Raw genomic sequence first — 21,260 nt, 5'->3', positions numbered from 1 at the left:
AGCCAAGGATGGATTTTTTAAACGGGAGCTAAAATGATTGTTCTTCCCCCCCCTTACTTTTTTTCTTTGATACAGGTCAGTGATCCAGTCGCAGCTGAATTTAGTCTCAACACCCAGATGTTCCTGTTGTCCAAGAAGAACCTCTGGCTCTCTGATGGCTCCATGGGATTCGGAGAAGGAACCGATGTTGCATTCACAGAAGGTGAAAATACTTTTTACAGTAGCTCAGTGATGACTAAGTAGCAATTGTCTAATTGCAGATGATGAAAATCTAGGTCTGGGCTAATTTTTCAAATCTGCAATTTTCGCTTTCAGTTTTTAATACCCTTGCTAATTGGGTAAGAGGCACTTTTTCAAGTGGGTACTCTTTTATTTGGCAGGGGGAGAGTAACTGGCCCTCCTCACCCCAGCCATCTTTTTTCTAGTGGCTGTCTGCTGGTGTTTTGCATCTTTTAGATTGTGAGCCCTTTGGGGACAGGGAGCCATCAGTTATTTGATTTTTCTCATCCAAGAGATTATTTTGTTAGATGTTGGAATCAAAAGTTTTCTGTATGATGTGTTGAATTATTTGATGGGACAGTTACTGAAACTCTCAAAGTTCACCGCTTTGTGAACTTTTGTTGAAAAGCGGTTTATAAATACTGTTAATAATAATAACAATAGTTTGTAAAAATAGTTTTGGAAAAATCACTCCCACTCCTGAATTATGGGCATAATTGGTTGATGACAGTGAAGGATCAGGTGATCCCATCTTATCTTTGATGCATGCCCATCATGCCCTGCACAGAATAGTTTGAGGTGGTGACGCTTGCTTCTGCAGTAGAGCATCCCTTCTAGGAACAGGACTCAAAAGGTCATTTCAGGGCTTCATGTGGAGTGGCTCCTAACACAAGGGAGGAGCTCCTATGCTGAACAAGACTCCACTTTGACTCTGGCTCCTTTCCCAGGCAGGGAGTCAAATCGTTAAAAATGTAGGTTCAGTTCTGGTTCAGGTTCATTTGTATTTTTTAACTCTCTGGTTCAGTTCTGGTTTAAATATTAACTTTAAAAAGTAGTTTGAATGTTTTGAACCCATTTAGATAGATTTATTGCAGAATAATCCCAAACCCTATTGCTTGAAATGTAATTATAAAACAAATAAATGATAAGTATTCAACCTAGGGAAACATTATTTTTAAAATCTATTTTTAATGTATTTTATGTTTTTCAAACAGAAGTCATGCAATAGGATAAAAATAGGGAAAATCAGATATTAATCATACAGTTGCAAATGGAGTACCTGATCACTGAACCACATACAGTTCTAGCTTAAGACAATCAAAAGGTTTTAGGTTCATGTTCAGATTCACTTAATGTAAAAACAAGAGTTCGGTTTCACTACTAGGACAAGGTATGGAATGAACAGGGCTATAATAGACACACAAACAAGTTTAGCACCTGCAGTTTGTAGGAGGGGTAGAGACTTGCTTTTTCAGTGTTTGTTCCTCAGAGCCCTGGGGCTCCCCAAGACTATTGTTAGGAGTGCAGGGACTGGTCTATAATCATTTCCAAGCGATGGCATTGTTTTTGCTACAGAACACAGTCCGTGGATCTGATGCAGGGACCCCTCTGCACAGCCAGTACAGGGAAATGTGTGCCAGCCAGCCTGAGAGATCAGGCTTATAGTCAGTTTAATGTTGCTACTGCAGGTAAGCAAGCAGTACTTGGTTTGTATCTATCAGGAAACATATAAGGGTCTGTGTAGCATCGGTTAGTGTTACCAGGCTTGCTGTAAGACTCATGTGTGCACAGGGAATTTGACTGCGTATCCCAGGTGTACTAGTCACTCGTGACATCTCAATGGAATAGCCATGAAAAAAAGAGACAAGTCGTCCTAAATTGTGGTAGTAGCTAGGCAGATAAAGGCCCCTATCTTATCCAGATGCATACACCAAGGAGGTTCATGCTGCATCCTAAGATGATGCGGCAGTTGCAGAAGTCTCCTCATGGTAAAGGAACTTTTGTTCCCTTACTCTGGAGAAAGCCTTTGCTTTTCCTATGGGTCTGCACCAGCTGTTTTGCTGGTGCAAAATCAAGGAGAGTAAAGGGGGGGAATAGGATACAGCCCCAGGCAGGTGCTACTTATCTCGCCCCCTCCCACACCCATTCAAATTCCCTCCCATCCTCCTCCCTGGCCAGAAACACACCCATTCCTCCACCACCTGCCCTTACCACCAACTCACCTGGTACCATTGAACAGTGACCTCACCCACCCCTCTGGAAGGAGAGAGAGAGGGAAAAGGGGGTAATGGGACATTTACAGGGAAACATCAGCACATGGGAAAATGAGGAAGATTACCCACCTGGACCAGAGAGTAAGGAACTGGAGTTTGTGCTTTATCGAGGGACAGATGAGTGGAGAGTTGGGGAAGGAAGGGAAATGAAGCTAGAAGGAACCAAGTGTTCCTGCCACAGTGCCAGGCATAGCTTAATGGGTTTGCTGTTGCCTGAAACTACAGCCCATTTCGGAGTTCACTCCTTGTGGATAGTCCCAAAGTGCTTCACTCACTCTCCATAGTGGAGCAGCTCAAAAGATGCCCCTTCATGCTTCTGGGCATCCAAGTTGTTTGACAAACTGGTTTGACAGTTAAGAGAATCTGCCTGAAAAGAAGGCAGATCTTAGATGGGGCTAATATCTATGTATCCACCCTTATGGAACAAAGATAAAGGACCCCTAGATTCTCAACCAAATGAAGAGGAAATAAAAATATTAAGTGTTTTGTCATTATGACTGCATACAAGTTACAGAAGACTGTGTGTATTAGGGCCGCTGCCAAATGGCCATGGGTAACTATGCATGCCTGCCTTAATAAATAATTATTATTATTAAAAGTAGATTGTGGTTGGGCCCCATTTATATTGTTCTTTTTATGTATCTAGGAATTGATACGCAAATAAAAAATGTATATGATCAATGAAACCTCCATTACAAAGCAGAATTCACAGTATTCATAACAAGTATCTTACTCAAGCTGTTGCTGGGAAAACAAAACCATCTGTTAAATCACTACTGAATATCATTAATGGAATATCTATCGAGCTAAAGCCCCTTGGCTTATGTACTTGAAGATGAGTTGCCCCCTAGTGAGGAAGGAGAGAATTGCATTAAAGAGCTCTTGATGCAGTTATGTCCTTCATGTCAGATCAGTATCCCCTTAAGAAGCAAGTAGAAGGTTGAACTACAAAGATGGTGAAGACATTTCTCTTGATAATCCAAAGACAAGGATAACTTTAAAGCTTCTCAGTATCATACCAGGAAGGCTGATTCTTTCATTCTACCTTCACACTCTCATGGCCAGGGTTACGTGCTTAAAAAAAGTTTTGCATGAAGTAAAGCTGAATTATATAATAAGTATGTCTTATGCAAATTGGGGCGCAATCCTACCCTGCACTGCAATGGGCAAGCCAAGATACTTGCGCTATGTCCAGTGCAGGATAGGGGCCCAAAGCAGCTCAGCCAGAGCAAAAGGGGAAACTTTTCCCCTTACCTCCGGGTAAAGCACGCTGGCTGCTATGGGTCTCCTTGGACTTGCACCACCTCCTGAGGTGGTGCAAGTCCGAGGAGAGCAGAGCAGCTTCAAGCCACTCTGATCTCCCCAGGAACGAGGGTTGGGATCTGGCATAACTGCTGGATCCCAGTCCCGCCTCCCATTCCCTGCCCACCTGCCCCCGGGGCCATCCACTGCCCACCTTCCCCCCCTGCCCAGGAACATTTCCCTCCTGCCCACCCCAGAATGCTGGATTCAGCCTCCATGTGCCGGCGCACCTTCATGCACAGATGCGGCTTACTCCCAAGGAGGCGCAAACATGCTTTATGGCACATTTGCAACCCTCCTGGGCCAGCACAAGGGACTTGTGAGAGCCCATGGGTGCCTCTGGATTGTGCCCGTAAGCACATACACATTGTATTTACTTCATTTTGCAAGTTTATTTCCCTTACCAAGGGAGGATAAGAAAACAAAACCATATGACTTCTAAAATTTCAGTAGGTAATGCTGCGTGATTGCACACTCATCTTTGAGCCATAAGAGAAACTTGGTTCTTTTTAAAAAAACAATCAGGGTGCTGAATTCTGTGTTTGAGAAAGAGGAGATGTGGGATACACACAGTACAGTTTACAGTTGCAGAGGGAAAATGTATTCCAACATTTTCAGTATTTTAAAAAATGCCCATTTTGATATCAGAAATCGGGTGGTTTCACTTAAGTAATTCTTACTTTGTTTCCTTCCTCTTCAGGCTCTGAAATCTATGGTCGAGTCATGGTGGATCCTGTTCAGAATTTAGGTGACTCTTTCATCTGCAATATTGAGAAAGTGTTTCTGTGCACTGGATCTGATGGCTATGTCCCCAAGTATAATCCAGAGAATAAGGAATATGGCTGCTTGGCCGACTCCTCCTCCTTATTATATAGATTCAAGATTCTGGTATGTACCCTGGTACCGTACCATTCAGCCCTAACACAATAAGTTGTTTGAAATCCTGAACTTAACAGTGTATCAATGCTTCATTGTTGCTCTCTAGGACAAAGCTCAGCCTGATACCCAAGCAAAGGCATTTGGAAATATGGCCTTCCATGCTAAACTAGCAGTTGATCATATAGATGGTTATCCTTTAGTAAAGCAGCCTGGTTCCGATGGATTCAGCCTATTGTCGACTCCACTATTCCAGGTAAATTTTGAGAGTGGTGATGTTCCAGAACTGGCATGTTTGCAAACTTTCTTACAGGCTACCAAGGTTCTTCAAAATTCTACCGGCTATTTTTGGAAGCCAAGCTTTTTAAATGTTCTTCTACTTGCCTAACTCTCAAGAGAAAAACTGAGTTCTGTGAAACTTAAAAGTTCAGAAGCTAAATTTAAGGTGAAGAATATATCCTCTGAAGCCTGCCTTTGTACACTTATCCTTGGTTTTTGGTTTGCTTTTATTATTGATTATTGGGTGCGTGCAACTGAATTTAACGCCCATTGACTTCAGTGGAATTAATATATATAGTATAGATCAGGGATGTCAAACTCGTTTCATACAGAGGGCCAAAGTCATCACTTATGGTGCCTGCTGAGGGCCGTGTCATGGATATGTACAGTTCAGGCCTAGTAGCACTGCAAGGCCTGAACCAAGCTAAAACAGTAACACAGAAGTGGCTTGCATTTCCTGGCTGCTAGGATTTACATCTCAATGGATGGTGATTATGTAGCACCTAGGAGCCAGAAAGACGCCCATCAAGGATGGAATGCAGCTGTAGATCTCCAAGGGGGAGGGAAGAGCTGAGAGGGGGAGCTTCCAGCCCCACTTCCGGAGGCAGGGGTCTTTGTTCCTTGTCTCTGGGTGAGAGAGGTGGTGGGTGCACATCCTGCCCCACCAGGACCATGTGGCCATAGGTAACTGGCCTGAGGATCTACAAAAGAAGCTGACCCAGGTGAGGGTTAGAGAATAATAGAGTTAGCAAGTTAGCTTTGTTGTTTTATGCTGATATTTCCTAGAAGTTTTTATGCCTCTAGCATTTGCTGCCTTTGTAACCTTTTTGTAACCTTATGTATTTAATAAAGTAGAAAATCTTTTTACCATGTTGGTTCATTGTCTGTTGGGGACAAAGGTTCAGAATCCTGCCTAGCCGTTCAGCAAGCTACCAAAAATCCTCATTGTGGACTAGAAACTTGAGGACTGAGACTTTAAGTAAAGAAAGTGCTCAGTGCCTACAAGGGATGTAGTTAAGCCTAAAGGGTCTTGGTTTCCCTGGACTGAGGCACTGGCTATCACAGGGTGGTGGCAGTACTACCAACCAGGGATCTTTGAGGGCTCTAGGGTTCAGAACCAACAACTCTGAGCACCCAAAACCCTGGGAGTGAGACCCAAGTTTACGACAGGCCGGAAGTGACATCATTAAGCAGAAAGTGATATAATTAAGCAGGTGATGACCAGAAATAAGCACTTTGTTCTTACATAGAAACTCATTAGCTGCAAATGACAGAAATGAAAATGTGCACATCTTATTCATATTTTCAAGATATGAGAGAAGTGGGCCAAATTACACCAGGAAGCAGATAAATTGCTTCTGGGAGCTGCACTCTGCCCATGGGCTTTAGGTTCAAAACTCTGGAATACATAAATGCTGAAGTCCCATTTACTCTGTAATAACTTGATCCTTATCTTTAGACATATCCTGAAATAGATTGTAATATTCTTTGTAAACAGTTGTGTCTGGCGTTTGTTTTTGTCCTTGTTGATCTTTCACAGTTCACTATGTTCACAGCATAAACCCTTTCTAAAGTGATAATGATTTCGTCCTCAAGGGCATAATGGGAATTCACCAAGATTAAAGCATTTTTGGTGGTGGCACCAACCCTGTGGCGCTCCACTTGGCCCTGCCCTGTATTTCTTCAGGAGACTGTTTGAAACCTGACTTTTCTGCTCAGCTCTTGGGAAGTGGCAGTGCGGTTACTAGGATGGCCTTCAGTTTGGATGATTTGTGGTGCTACCTTCACATTTTATTGTTTTTAGTTTTATTTCATTGCCATTTTATTTGTTCGTTGCCCTTGTGGCAAGAAAAACAAATTACAAATGACTTCATAAGTAAGAATCAGGCTCCTCAAATCTTCATCTGTGCTTTTAATCCAATAGGTAGCAGCAGGTCGAGAGTGGTACATCCACACCATCTATATGGTTCGATCACGCGAGAATGCCCACAAAGGGCTTGGAAAGAGAAGCATTGAATTCCACCATGCTTTATCTTCAGCCAGTGGGAACCCTGGTGCTACACATCTCAGACGTGCTCCGAGAGCCATTGCAGAGACTCCTGCTCTTGCACAAGATATTGGTGCAGATAAGAACAGGGGCACCAACATCCAGCATATAGCTCTTGACAGGTCTAACAAAATTGTTAACAAGCAGAATGGTCTGACTGCAGCAGGTAAACCTTATGAGAAACCAATCTTGGAAATCACAGGTGGAGATATGGAAGACAGAATTATACCCATTGTCGGAGGTGCAGCTGGGCTGCTGCTTCTGACCTGCACTGTTTTAATTGTCTTCCTTCTGAAAAGAAAAGGACATTCAGCAGAAGGGAAGGCAAATTCATCCATCAACGGCTCCAGCAGCAACGAGACTGTGACCACACAACGCAGCAACAGTGATAGCTCTGAAGTCTAATTGTATTACAAGGGTGAGGATTATCCTTTGAAGGGACATAATTTTATCACAGAAAGCAAAATTCAGGAGTCACCTTTGCACAGACACTGAACTGGCTGCTGTTTTGGTGCTAGGTTGTGTACTGTTCCACTGTAGCAAACAAAATGAAGTGTATATTACGTGTGAGTGACTTATTTATAACTAACCTTTTTTTTAAACCCGGAAACACAGGATAAACTCTTGCAGTAAAATGTTCATTAAACCTAGCTATTTTGTTACCCAAATAGTGCTCAAGAAATCTGCTACAAGCCACAAATGTGCCTTACCTATTAACATCATGAAAGCCTGGTGCTCTTTCAAAGGATACTGATTTCTTTTTCATTTAATATGTATAGTGTTTAGAGTTATAGAACTCCTTGTATATGAAAAAGTGGGGGAGGGAACAGGAATCAAGAGAAGGGATCAGATTTAATCAAATAGTGTAGAAGTAAAGTGCCTGTAATTAAGTAGAATGGTACTGTCTATGAGGGTGCAAGAAATAATGCACTGGAAGAATGCAACACTTATTTAAAGAGAGTTTTTCTTTAGTGCAGTGGTTCTCAAACTGGTGGGTTATGATCCACCAAGAGAACTGGAAGGAGACCTTTCCCCCTTGAGAGGAGTGGCCAAGAAATGACTGTGGCAATGGCACCACAGCAGTTGTGCCACCACCATGAACAAGGGGCTTCTTAACATACCTAGGAGGCTAGTGCTGTCAATCTGGAGGGTGCGGAGGGTCATAGCTTCTTCGGTAGGCCTCTCTGTTACTCAGACTCCTTGATGCAATCATGACCCACTTCTGGTTTGCAATCGTGAATCTGGAAGTGGGTCACAATCGCAGCAAGGAGCCTTTCTAAGCAATGGGGAGGCCCGCAGAGGGAGCTGCAAGCCCCTATACACACTGTCCAGGTGGCCAGCAGTACCCCCCAAGTATGTTTAAAAGCCCTTTGTTCACCAAGGTGGCACTTACAGGGTTCTCAACATGCAAGTAGGACTTTGAGAACCACTGCTCTATTGTTTTGACCCTAAGAGTATTACAGGCACCGCCCACTATTTGGCAGACTGTTTTTCAACTATCCATTCTGTCAACCTTTGCGCATGCATGGACGTGGAAGGGAAAGCTATTGAGTCCTTTTGAGGGGTCACTTCTCCAAGGCCATTTGAATTTACAAGCTAAAAGAAAGTCAAGTAGTTGCCTCACTCAGGCATGTCAGTTAGCATTTGAATTTGCAATCAACATTTGTATGCTAAAAAATCCTGCTTCTCAATGAATTCTGGTTTTTGGCAGTGCTTGATCCCTAGCCTGTCGAATATGCAGTGGGGATGCCTATATAAGGATACCTTAACACAAGATCCTAAAGCTCATGAATAGCTTGTGTAACAGCTTCAAATAATTACTAAATCACTTTTCCTTTTGGCTATCTGTAGTTAGCAAAATGTCCATTAAGCTCACTTAAAAAATGTTTCTATGGAAGGAGGTTGGAAAATATTTTTAAGATAGTGTGAACTTGGTCTATAGATAACTACCTGCAACTTGTTTTCCTGTTCAGCAAACATCACATTTGTAAGAACAATTTTTATCCACCCAGGCAATCATAGCAAATTGTATTCCTATAAATGACATTGTTCTGAACATCAGGTAATTTTGAGAAGGGGCTCTTCAGCCATTATGTCTGCAGCACAGAGAAGCTACAGGTACTTTGATCTACATGGTTCTCTGTGTGAAGGAGCATCTACGTGAATGAAATCCTAGGCATGTCTACTCCGAAATCAATGGTATGATACAGGCATGTGGGTGTTGCTTCACATATGGATAACCACACAGAAAATCAACCACACTTTTGTAGTAACATTTGAAGTTCCTCACCACATTTCATACTTAAAGGTAAAGTTTGAAGCCTTGGCAAATATGGTGTACTTGATATGGACTTATTCATGTCTCAAAAGTAAAAGCCCATGGAAATGTATAGATGCAGGCTTTCTGATATTCATATTGTGATTCAGGCTAGATATCATGAATGCATGGTTTGGAAATTTATGCATACTTGATTAATCAGATGATAAATTGCCAGTATTTCATAACTATTTGCTACAGGTTGATTAAAAATACAGTTAAGTACTCAGCTAGAGAGAATAGGAAGGAGTAGACTATTGTTCCAGCTTGTCATTTAACAAGTCTGCCTCCTGCTGGTCAGAGAGGAACAGCCTGTGAGAGGGCCATGGGCCCCATGAGCCCACAATCATTTTATTATGGCAGCTCTCCTCCCATTCCTGTGTTAGTAACTGCATTGTATTTGCTAAAAAGATGAAAAATATTCAACTGTGGTTTACAAAAGCTTCTCTACATGATCACTTGGGAGTGGTTATTCATTACGGTTCTGAAAGCTTGGCTTAATTTTATGTTACAGATAAGTAATAAGCATCTCAAACTTCTCCAGTAATTTTGCTTGTGACTTTAGAGCAGTGGTTCTCAAATATTTCAGCACTGGGACCCACTTTTTAGAATGACAATTTGTTGGACCCACTGGAAGTGATGTCATTAATGTGGAAGTGATGGCATAACCAAGCAGGAAAATGTTTAACTCCCCATATAACAAAATCAAATCTGAGTGAGCAAAAAAGTTTACGTTAACCATACATTAAAAATTTTAAAATAAAGAACTGCCCTCCAGACCCTCCCAAGCAGTTGCTGAGCTGTTTAAAAAACAATTCCCTAAATATCCCAAAGGCTACAATCCTATCCACATTTATCTGGGAGTAAGCCCCATTGACTACCATTGTTAAAAGCATACACCTAGTAGCCCGTTAACATTTCCCCAAATATAGTCACATACGATGGTAGCATCAAGCCAAATATTTATTAAAAATAAAATACACACTGAAATTAATGGGGACCCACCTGAAATTGGCTCACAACCCACCTATCAGGTCAGTTTAAGAAACACTGTTCTAGACGCTTGCAAACATGGTTTTGGTTAGTCATCCACACTGTTCAAATTGCAGTTTATTTTGGACAAGGCCATGCAAACCCCAGCCCAGGGGCCATTTTGGGCAGATCCAGCTGCTTGCTGAGCAGACCTTTCTTTTCCACACAGGTGTTGCACAAAGTCCCCTTGACTGGGAAACAGGAACACTCCTGGCAGTCACATCTGCCCAGCCATCCTCTTGCATGGCCTTCTGGGACACCAGGCAGATGATGCAATTGCCCAGAGCATTGCTGTCTTGTGACCAAGGAGGCCTTTGCACAATGCCCAGGAGGAATACGTGGATGTGGTCTGGACAGGGATGGCATGCTAGGTGCACAGCAGTCACTAGTTTGAGTGCTACTGATTAAGCATACGTGTATCTGCTCTGGTCCTTCATAACAGTTTACAAGGCTGTAGGTTAAGCCTGCACTGGCACAGAGCCATGTTGCTGGATGAGTTCTCTTCTAATGAAGTTGCATGTGTATATGAATTAGCATTTTTGTTTTCAAAATGCAAGAAAGCTTTCCCTTCTAGAAGCAACCACTGCAGGTTTATGAGGGTGGTACAGTGCTGGGGACTAACTTGCCTTACATCACACTCCCAGACAGAGCTAGAGTCACTCTTCAAAACTGAAGTATCATTTAAGCAGACTGCAGCCAGCACCTACTAGAGGTAGCACCTGAGAGGTGGTCTGTGAAGGGACACCTCAGCAGAAGCAGTGCTGCTGAAATTGCAGCCTATGTGATCACTGGGTTCTCCCAGGGCCTTGGCAGCATCACCTTCTCTCACCCCTCTTGAGCAGCCCCTTACCCAGTAGCATTCCTTGCCTTCCAATGTCTTTCTCCCTCCCAGAGCCTCAGCAGCAGTGCTGCTAAAAGGGCAGCTCTGGAAGTACCTGGTTATCACAGGGGTGAATAAAGAGCATGCATATTCTTAAGATACCACAAGTACTGATTAGATCCTCTGCAGTTTCAAACCAAAGATTCTGTTGCACATGTGAAAAGTGTGGCATTTTTTTCCAGGTTACCATGGAACAAATGGCAAGTTAGTCCAGCAGACCCCACTGACCCAGGCTATAAGCAGGTGCCTACTACTTTCTGAGCAATGGAAGATTAAAACACATGTGATTTCATTAAGAATAAGGTGTGATGCAGTCCTTCCTGAACAGCTATTTCTTGCAGCAGGGACTTGGATTTAACCTGTAAAATTGAGATCTCAGACACAGCTATATATTTTTCCAGTTTGCTAGCCTCTCAACCAAGTAACCACGTCAACTGAGCCAGTATTGGTCAAAAACTGCATCACTTAACTGTAACTGTGCTATATTGATAATATACTGTGATGTTGTGACATTTTATTGTGAATTTGCCAGAACTCCATTTTAAAACAGCAGTTTTATAAAGATGTTTTCTTTCAGCTGGTATTGTCTCTCTCCCTCTATAGGCTACACCAGTGTCATTCTGAATGAACACTCACAACAAACCAAGACTCATGTCTTAGTAAGTCTGTAACTAAACACAACAACATTTAAGTGTTATTTAAAAGGAAATAGAGATATCCCAATTACAAGATGGGAGCCCTGCTCTTTGAAGTAGGCATATGGCAGTTATCATGAATATAAATGTGCATATCAATTGATACAGTTTTAGTCATATGAACTAAACATGCACCTCTGCCCTGAAAATATGAATTCAAACCAATAGTTGGAACAGAATCTAAGTATACACAAAGTCATTAATGCGTCTGCCAAAATCCACAATAGTAAATGTTATAGCTTTGAGAGCGTCTTTGAAAAAAGCATGTTTACATAAATTAAATGGAGAATTAAGTGTCTGCTATTTCTAGCTTAAGAGGGAGTAAATGACTAGAAACGATTATGAGACCCTACGCTGGCGGTCAATACACAATTCAGAAGAACTAAGCCACTTCACACAAGCCCTGGATATGTACTTCTTATGTGGTGGAGTAGGGGAACAAGTCTCAAACATATGCTCTGCACTGCTGGTGCTCAGGTAATCCAAAGCCTACAAATGCAGGTTTTTCTCCAGCAGTCAAATAGGCAGCACATCTGAGTTGCATGCGCGCGCGCGCACACAATGCGGTAAGGGGCCTGAGTCAGCCCAAGATTCTCCTGTGATCCGCTGTTCAAACTGCACAATAGACCGAACATCTTGTCAACTGAGCCCAGAGTGTACAATCTTAACAGATTTAACATCAAAGCAGAAAGAAAGGGACAAAACAAAGTTGGCTACAGCCATTTACTAGTAAATGAAGCCTATTTTTTTATTTCAAGTGTTAATGGTAAAAAAAAGCTCAGCACAGCTGTTTTATTTAAAAAAGTGAAACTACATAAGTACTATTTTTCTAGTTTAGTAAGTAAACACATGAACCCGATGTCCTTTAATGACATAATAGTTGGAATTGTACAGTACATCTTATGAAGACCCGTAAAATTAAAGAACTACTTTAAAATTTAGTGATTACCAAGAACTGAGAATTCACAACTTTAATTTCTTTTTCCGTCCTCTACCATCAGGAGTTCCATCCAGTTTACGTTTCTGGGCCTGAAAAGCAAAGAGGGGAGAAAAAAAGGTTAAGTCTTCTAGTCCTGAGAACTTTTAATGGCCATGGTCCAAAGAACCAGGGAATTTGCTGCCTGAACCCCAGAGGGCTTTAAACTTCAAGGAGGAGTCCCTCTCTCATACTACAAAACAAAACTGCTTTTGAAACCAAGGCCAGTTTCAAAAGTACTTTGTGAAATGGCTTTGGGAAGGAAGCCACTAATTTCAGTGAGCTAGCACAAAACCCTGGTTTTGTCGACTTAAACAGGTACATGAGTCCTAACCATTGAGTTAAATATAAAATGTTGCTCAAAATTTGATTAAAGCTGCAACTGATCCATTTGTTAAGGAAGCTCTGCACTAGAGGTACAGAGGGGTGTTTTATACACATTTCCTCAGGGGTGATATATATATTTAACCTTTGACCAGAGTGCTTTACTGCCAAACATAAAATTGTTCTCATTTGCAGAAATATTATCTTCAGGCAGCACTTCAACCGATTCACATTTTACAGACTCTTACCAAAGATGGCTTTGGGCCACGCTTCTTCTTCTCTGCCTTTTCCTTTTCTTCCAACTCCATGTTTTCCCTTTCAATCAAAGTGATTAAGGTATTGCATCTTCTCTGCAGTTCCTGAGCCATGAACAAAGTAGTAGTTAAACAATGGCTACAACACAAGAGAATTCCCACACTCCCACCCATGAAAACTCAAGGAAAGTAGGGGAGAGAGTTTTGAATTGCTTGTAGCAGCTGTCCTTTGGAATTAGGCCATACAATGTCCGACAATAGCCATGCTTTGAAGTCAAGAAGATCCCCATCCTACTAAAACTGGAAAGGAGCATGAAGCAGGCAGGAAAGGCTATATAGAGATGGTGATTGACAAGCTTCTCAGTACTTTAGTGAATGCCTTCCCGAACTGTCAAATAGGCTATCAAAAGGGGAAAAGTGCAGTCTTATAGACTATATTTTAAAGGACGGCTTCAGGTCTAAAACTATTTCCTTGAGCGCTGCTATTCACTCACACATCTAGGTAATGGAGGGTGCAATCCCAACCAACTTTCCAGCGCCACAGTAAGGGCAACACAGCTCTGAGGTAGGGGAAGAAACATTCCCTTACCTTGAAGAGGCCTCTGCAACTGCCACCTAACTGCAGGATGCACCACATGCCCATTGGCACAACTGTGTCAATGTGAGAAAATTGGTTAGGATTAGGGCCTAAGAGGTTTTCCCAAATTTAGGGGCAGGGGCCCAAGCAATCCTCCAACCAGCAATTAACACCAGCCCTGCCAGACGGATAACTAGGTTGTGGTGATGGCCGCAGAGAGGGTAAAGTATGCCTGTTTGTAATGTGCAAAATTGACAAAGAAGCTTGTAGTAATCTTGCCTGGAACAGGAGCATATGATGAAAACATACGGAAGGCAAGGTCCTAGCTGCAGCAGTTTGATAATTTTGGCATATGGCTGCTGACTCTGGGGCAAAGCTCAAAGGGGAAAAGAACAATTCCAGTGTGGGTTCTCCCCACCGTCAGGTAGGAACTTTATAGGTACTCAAAGTTCTGGGTTGTGAAAGGGGTTCTCTAAAAAAAAATATATTCCACAAAATCTTGGGATCTGTTCATGGCACAGATACAACATAGCAAGAAGGACAGAATTCCACAAAGCCCTTGGTTATGATAACATGTTTCAGCAAGTAGGAAATGTTCTCAAACTGCAAATGGATTTTGAAATGTCAGAGTCATCTACCATGGAAGGCTGTTTCTTTTTGGCTGAGCTTAAACAAAAGTTAACGACATTGTTTTACCTGCTTAAGGATTTTAATGCTTTTTAAAAGGAACAATATGTGCATGCCAACTAACACATACCATTGCAGTTCTGGACTTGAGAAACCAATCAAATCTGAACTGGGGAGAGTTGCGAATACACTGCCTCAACTCATCGTAAACATTTTCTTTATCAAATCCAAGTTTGTGCAGCATACAGATCAAAAAACGGTCTTCTTCTTCGGTATAATTCTTCCCTTTGTTAGTCCCATATGATATTCTCAGCTGGTGAAAAGGTGCTTTGTATCTGCCAATCTAAGCAAAGTGAGCATTAGTAGACTTGGGTCATTTTACAGCAACAAAGACTTGACAGTTACATTTCAGACTATTCTACTACTGTATGTTGTTACACACACACACCCCGATTAAATACCCTTTTAGAAAATCAGCCGGGGAAATCCAAAACAATATTTTTAGAGGGGGCTACATTTTCTTTCCAGTATGACGGACTAACAATTCACAAAAAGCACTGAATGGTCCATACAGCACAATAGTGTCTAAAATATCAGGAGCACCATAAAGATGTTTAACAATGTTAAGTTAGTTTAGAAACACGGATAACAGAATAATTTGAGAGAAAGACATCAGAATGACACCCTACAGCATCACTACTCAGGAGTTAGCATCTTCCCTCAGCCCAAGGCGAGCCCAAGAAAAGAATGTGCAATTACCTTTGTGTCAAGAGCTTTTTTAATACTAATCCTCCTTTGAATTCGAGCTTCACCTCTTTCAATCTGAGCCATAATTTTCTCTATATCCTGGAGTTCATTACATCGTTCCCAGAAGACAGCTGAAGAAAGTTATTTGTTAGCCTTGTCCCATTCATTTGCAAGTTTAAAGAAAATGAAGTTCAGTTTCATTTATTGCAAATTTCAATTACAGTTATTGATATTAATTTGCTCAAACTGAGCATCAGTTATTCTTTATACCATGAAAAGCACACTACCAGCTACTGAAATACTACTATAGTTCTGTCAGCAAAGGTTACTGCAGGTACATGCAACATAATGTTTCGAATGACCAACTGCATACAGGTGTGTGACACTTAATGACAGGGATACATTCTCCAATCCCCGTTATGCAATTAGGTCATTAAGTGAACATTCAGTCCAATCTATTGCCTTTGTTGTGTAAACAGCCAGTCCCTGCCAGACACTTACTGGCTGCACTGGCTACTGGAGATAGTCTGCCTCTTCTTTGCATTAAGAACCTCTCTGTTGTGTAAACAGACACTCTGCTGCAGGCTATAGGAGATGCAATTGCCTCATTAAGAGCATCTTTATTGTGCTTTGACCTCTGTCATATATGCAGTCCATTAAGTGAATGACTGTTAAGCGGCACACACCTGTATAAGATGGTGGAGCTGCGGTTCCCAAACTTGCAGCTTCCCTTCCTATAACTTGCATGCTTCAAGATGTTTTTCTTATATGACGGTGGAGCTGCACACACAATTCGGTGTGTGCACAACACAATTTTTGGTGGGTTGTGTCCCAATATTGGGTGACCCAATATTGGGTCATACTGCAGCACGCACAGTGTGGTGCCACAAGGCTTTTTGATGATTTACTAGTGGCTGCAAGGCATTCTGGGGCACTACCTGGCTGCCGGTCTAGATATTCGCACTACAAATGCAGCTAACACTGAATTTCACAGAACGTATTGTTGAAGTTGGTGCAACTCCATCTGCTGTCCAGAAGTGTCAAGCTATGGTCCAGTGAATCTGACCTTTCTACCTGTTTGCTCTGTGATCCTTGTAGGGTGTGGCCCTAACCCTTTATCCTTCCCTTCTCCTCTGAGCACTTCCTCTTTGTCCTCTGACCACCGACCTGTTAAGATGGTGCACACCAGGGCTCTGATGCCCAGGCCATCTTGAGCACAAGGCATGCAGGACAAGGCAGCTCCAGGGCCTCGCTATCTGTAAGTGTTAGCTGAACCTCTGATCCTAATCAGATACTGTAAATATACACTAAGAGCATAAGAACATAAGAACAGCCCCACTGGATCAGGTCATAGGCCCATCTAGTCCAGCTTCCTGTATCTCACAGCAGCCGACCAAATGCCCCAGGGAGCACACCAGCATCCTGGTGCCCTCCCTTGCATCTGACATAGCCCATTTCTAAAGTCAGGAGGTTGCACACACACATCATGGCTTGTAACCCGTAATGGATTTTTCCTCCAGACATTTGCTATCCTCCATTCCTCTGGCACTGTGGCCGTTTTGAGGGACAAGTTGCATATTTTAGTCAAGAGATCAGCAACTTCATTCTTCAATTCCTTAATAAACTCTAGGGTGGATGCCATCAGGGCCCGGTCACTTATTGATCTTTAATTTATCAATGAGGTCTGAAACATCTTCTCTTTTAACCTCTGACTTAATTCCTTGGTCAGGAGGGGCTGTTCAGGCAGCGGTATCAGCCTAAGGTCTTCTGCCGTGAAGACAGATGCAAAGAACTCATTCAATTTCTCTGCCATCTCTAAGCCTCTTTTTATTTCCCCTTTCCCTCCCACACTCAATGGAACTGCAAGTAAATAACTTCTTTTTGCAACTTTAACAAGCCATTGCCTCTTTGGCTTTTTTATTGATTAGCAGTCAACCGGGGGAGGGAGGTTCCCTGGGGTGATACCCAAAGGGGGTGTGTGCTGCTTAAGCTACTCTGCTTCCCTCCCCCCAAAAGAGGGAACTATTTTTAATTTCCTCCAACACATATTCCCATCATTAAACCTACCTGTATTATAAACCTGTTAATCTTCTCTTTGTAGTTAGTGAAAATTGTAGTACTTCACCTAACATTTTCTAAAGTCTAACCAAAGGTATTAAAATGGGCTGTAAGGTTCCCCTTTAGATATACCAAGTTTTCTTACATTATATTACTTCTGCTTTGACAACAGTACATAATATTACACAGACCACACTTGCATGAGAGTAGTAAGCAAGACCTGCGAATCATTTATTGATCTTTAATTTATCAATGAGGTCTGAAACATCTTCTCTTTTAACCTCTGACTTAATTCCTTGGTCAGGAGGGGCTGTTCAGGCAGCGGTATCAGCCTAAGGTCTTCTGCCGTGAAGACAGATGCAAAGAACTCATTCAATTTCTCTGCCATCTCTAAGCCTCTTTTTATTTCCCCTTTCCCTCCCACACTCAATGGAACTGCAAGTAAATAACTTCTTTTTGCAACTTTAACAAGCCATTGCCTCTTTGGCTTTTTTATTGATTAGCAGTCAACCGGGGGAGGGAGGTTCCCTGGGGTGATACCCAAAGGGGGTGTGTGCTGCTTAAGCTACTCTGCTTCCCTCCCCCCAAAAGAGGGAACTATTTTTAATTTCCTCCAACACATATTCCCATCATTAAACCTACCTGTATTATAAACCTGTTAATCTTCTCTTTGTAGTTAGTGAAAATTGTAGTACTTCACCTAACATTTTCTAAAGTCTAACCAAAGGTATTAAAATGGGCTGTAAGGTTCCCCTTTAGATATACCAAGTTTTCTTACATTATATTACTTCTGCTTTGACAACAGTACATAATATTACACAGACCACACTTGCATGAGAGTAGTAAGCAAGACCTGCGAATCATTTCCTTTTTCACCATAAGTGTACTGATATGCCTAACGCACCTATATAATCCTTCCTCCAACTCAACCACAAGAAAAGTTTGGTCACTAAAAGGCACCAGAGGGAGTGCCTGGAGGTGTCTCTGGGAAACACAATAGCTTGGAAGTGTCCATCAGAAATATGCTTTTATGCAAACATGCTGTTTAGAATTACTGTGGATGACAAAAAACTGAAATTTAAGAAATTTAAAGCTACTTTCAATACTACTCAGCTACTTAAACTTTAAAAAACCAACCAAGCACTCTGTATTGGATTTACTCAAAAGAAAAACTTTACCAGAATATTCAATGACTTCTTCAGGAGTTTTTCCTTCTACTTCCCGAGCTATATTTTCAATATCATCACGACCCCATTTTTCATTAGCTTTGATGAACTGATTGAAGTCTCTCTTATTCCAGTTTGTAAAGCCCTTAAAAAATTAAAATAGGTGTTCAACTATGCCTCTGAGAAAATCAAATATGCAAATGCAAATATGAAAATGCAAATATTTAACTTGATTGCAGTTGTCAAGAGCCTTAGACTGATTATCTAATTCATTTTCAAAGTTTAAAGACACATTTTAAGAATTACCTCATTACCTCCATCAAGCTAAGGAACAACATACAACAGTACTCCTAATTTTAATTTCACATGGTTAGCTTATTACAGTTCTATCAGGAGAACTGATCAGGGCAGGAGGTCTGGTCTAGAGGGTAGAGTCTCCGTTAGCCCGAAGATAACATCAGAAGGTCTCCAGTTCGAGGACACCGGCAGCTCCCTGAACGGCTGAGAATGGCGAGAACTTGAAGCAGCTGACAAGCCAAGTTGAGTGATTCCACCTGTTCTTGGTGTGAGCAAGAAGCGTCTTGGCTGCCCTCCATGTGAGAGATGGAGCTGCTTGCCAGCCTGCGTGGGAGAACTGGAGGCCAGAAGTGAGACCAAACCAGGAAGATCCATTCTGAAATGTTGTTGGTTCTTGAAAGAGAGAACCTCTATGATTGTAAAAATAGAAACGCTTGCCTATGTAAACCGCCTTGAATAAATTCAGAGGAGTAATCCGATGGCCAGAAAGGCGGTATATAAATACCGAGTTATTAGTATTATTATCTACAACACTTCCCATTTGTACTTTGAAACCTTCAATCTGAAAGTTGTCCCCAGTGCCAATTTCTTGTTTTAAGCAACTCTGGCCACCAAAGGAAACACAGCCCAATCCTGAGCTGCCCAGAGCACAGGGCTGCTGCGGCATCCTCAGCACAACCGGGCAGCCACTGGCAGCTCCTCAGGGAAAGAGGATGTTTGTCCCCTTTCCCCAGGTAAGGAAAGTAGCCCCGCAATGGAGCTACTCAGTTATGCTGCAACCCTTGGGCTGGTGCAGAATCAAAGAACCTCCGTGTTGCACAGCGCAGCCTGACAGAGCTCAGGATCTGGTGCAGCTGAGCTCCATCAGTCCCACCCTCTTCTCATTCCATTCCCCCCCAAACGCCTCCTCCCCACCTCTGCCTGCCTCCTGGGCTAGCTCTTGTGCTCAGTCAGCACTAACACATTCGCAATAGTGACACTCTTTAGGATTGGGCCCTCAGTCTCCTCACTACTAATACCAAGCACTCTCATCACAGTACTTGAGCTCTCAATGTAAAAAGATGCTGTGGAAGTTAAGCTTTCACTTAAGTGGCACCAACTGAGAAAACTGAAACTCTGGTCACAGGAAACGTTCTGAGCAGACACTTAGTAACACTTTCCTATCACTGGAGCTGCATGTTTTGTTTTTTCTTGTGGGAAACACATACATTTGTCTTTGCTGAATTTTACTTTATTCCCAGTGTACTTTCATGTAAAGATTTTTCTATAGTAATACCTCATAGAAAGATATTAACCCTGCTAACTGGGAAAAGAGGCACTTTTAAATATGGTGTCCTCTTGTTTAGCAGGCGGAGAGCAACTGTCCCTCTTCACCTCAACATGGCATATTTTCCAGCAGCTGTTTTACTATGTAAACAATTTTTTAAAAATTGAATTAGAAATTCCTTATTTTTGGACCTGCAACTAGCCTTTTCTACACTATGAACATAACTAGAAAAAAAATGGATGTAGACTTAACCAAAATTTGCCACACAAGGCTCAATGTACCTGGGTCAATAACTTTTCCTTTTCTTCTAACTCCTCTTCATTCAGTGGCTCAGCTTCATCAATTTTTAGTTGTTCTTCCTTTTGTGCCTGAGCTGCATTAGGCAGATCAGGATTACGAGGTACCTATAAAATAAAATGGAGGTTACCAGACATTACTTAATATAACTGAAATCTTCTACAGAAAGTCACCCATACCTTTATTAAAATTAAGATTTTGGAAAGCCAATTATGACAAAATTACGATGACACCAAAATTAAACCACTTTAATTCACTTAATTTTTGAAAAACACACAGTAAGTATGAATCACAACGTTATTACCTTGTAACCAATAGTTTTCCTATAATAAAGAATCTCTTTTTCTAATAATTCAAATAAACGTGGTGGAAAAAACTGGAAATCTTGAACATTAGGCTGTTTTGGAGGTCGTGGAGCCTTTAAAACAAAAGACACACAGGCCAATATAATATCTGCATTTCAAAATGAGCAAGTTATACTATATTCAGGTCTATTAAGTAGAAAGCAATTGAAAGTGTTCTTTGATTTCCTCACAGAGAGAGCTACAGGAAATTCAAACCACTTTTGAATCATACTGTAGAAGGGGATTGCTTAATGGAAAAATGCTTCCATTAAAAACTGACTAAAGGCAATCTGCAGGGGAAAAAAAGTTAAGTAGATCACTTATTTTCTCTATTTTCATTTACACAACTGAGTATTTTGGTAAACAGAGTCTTAACAAGTGAATGGTGGAGGTTCCCCTTTAGAAGCAAGCAAGCAACTTTTCTTCAAGGTATTTTCTAGTTTTAAGAATGTTTTATCACTCACTTTTGGTGCTTTTGGTTCACTGACACGCAGAGCTTCCCTGAAATATGCATCTACAGCATAGTTTGCTTTTCTCTCACGCTTGGGTGGTTCAATCCACTCTGTGAATGCCATCTGCAACAGGGAATTTTAGAGGAAAAGTAAAATAATGTTGCACAGTGACC

The 21,260-nt window shown here is 41.7% G+C and overlaps 2 protein-coding genes across 2 annotated transcripts in view; one reads left to right on the top strand and one right to left on the bottom strand.

Annotated features, from left to right (window-relative positions):
* Positions 1-11,582, top strand: part of FREM3 (FRAS1 related extracellular matrix 3) — a 105,585-nt gene extending 94,003 nt beyond the window's left edge. The window contains exons 21-24 of the mRNA XM_066632886.1: positions 76-202; positions 4,276-4,463; positions 4,561-4,707; positions 6,655-11,582. Of these exons, the coding sequence (XP_066488983.1) occupies positions 76-202; positions 4,276-4,463; positions 4,561-4,707; positions 6,655-7,182 (990 nt within the window). The 3' untranslated portion in view covers positions 7,183-11,582. The remainder of the gene's footprint in view (positions 1-75; positions 203-4,275; positions 4,464-4,560; positions 4,708-6,654) is intronic.
* An 828-nt stretch (positions 11,583-12,410) lies between these two features.
* The window catches only part of SMARCA5 (SWI/SNF related, matrix associated, actin dependent regulator of chromatin, subfamily a, member 5), a 31,716-nt gene continuing 22,866 nt past the window's right edge, over positions 12,411-21,260 (bottom strand). The window contains exons 17-24 of the mRNA XM_066631611.1: positions 21,100-21,210; positions 20,596-20,709; positions 20,276-20,398; positions 18,443-18,575; positions 15,219-15,337; positions 14,590-14,802; positions 13,250-13,360; positions 12,411-12,730 (exon numbers count right to left, since the gene is read on the bottom strand). Coding sequence (XP_066487708.1) covers positions 12,665-12,730; positions 13,250-13,360; positions 14,590-14,802; positions 15,219-15,337; positions 18,443-18,575; positions 20,276-20,398; positions 20,596-20,709; positions 21,100-21,210 — 990 coding nt within the window. The 3' untranslated portion in view covers positions 12,411-12,664. The remainder of the gene's footprint in view (positions 12,731-13,249; positions 13,361-14,589; positions 14,803-15,218; positions 15,338-18,442; positions 18,576-20,275; positions 20,399-20,595; positions 20,710-21,099; positions 21,211-21,260) is intronic.

Source organism: Tiliqua scincoides, chromosome 6 (genome assembly GCF_035046505.1).
Source record: "Tiliqua scincoides isolate rTilSci1 chromosome 6, rTilSci1.hap2, whole genome shotgun sequence".
In the NCBI taxonomy this organism is placed as follows: domain Eukaryota; kingdom Metazoa; phylum Chordata; class Lepidosauria; order Squamata; family Scincidae; genus Tiliqua; species Tiliqua scincoides.
Note: the sequence above shows the minus strand (reverse complement) of the source record. Positions and strands in the feature narration are given on the sequence as shown.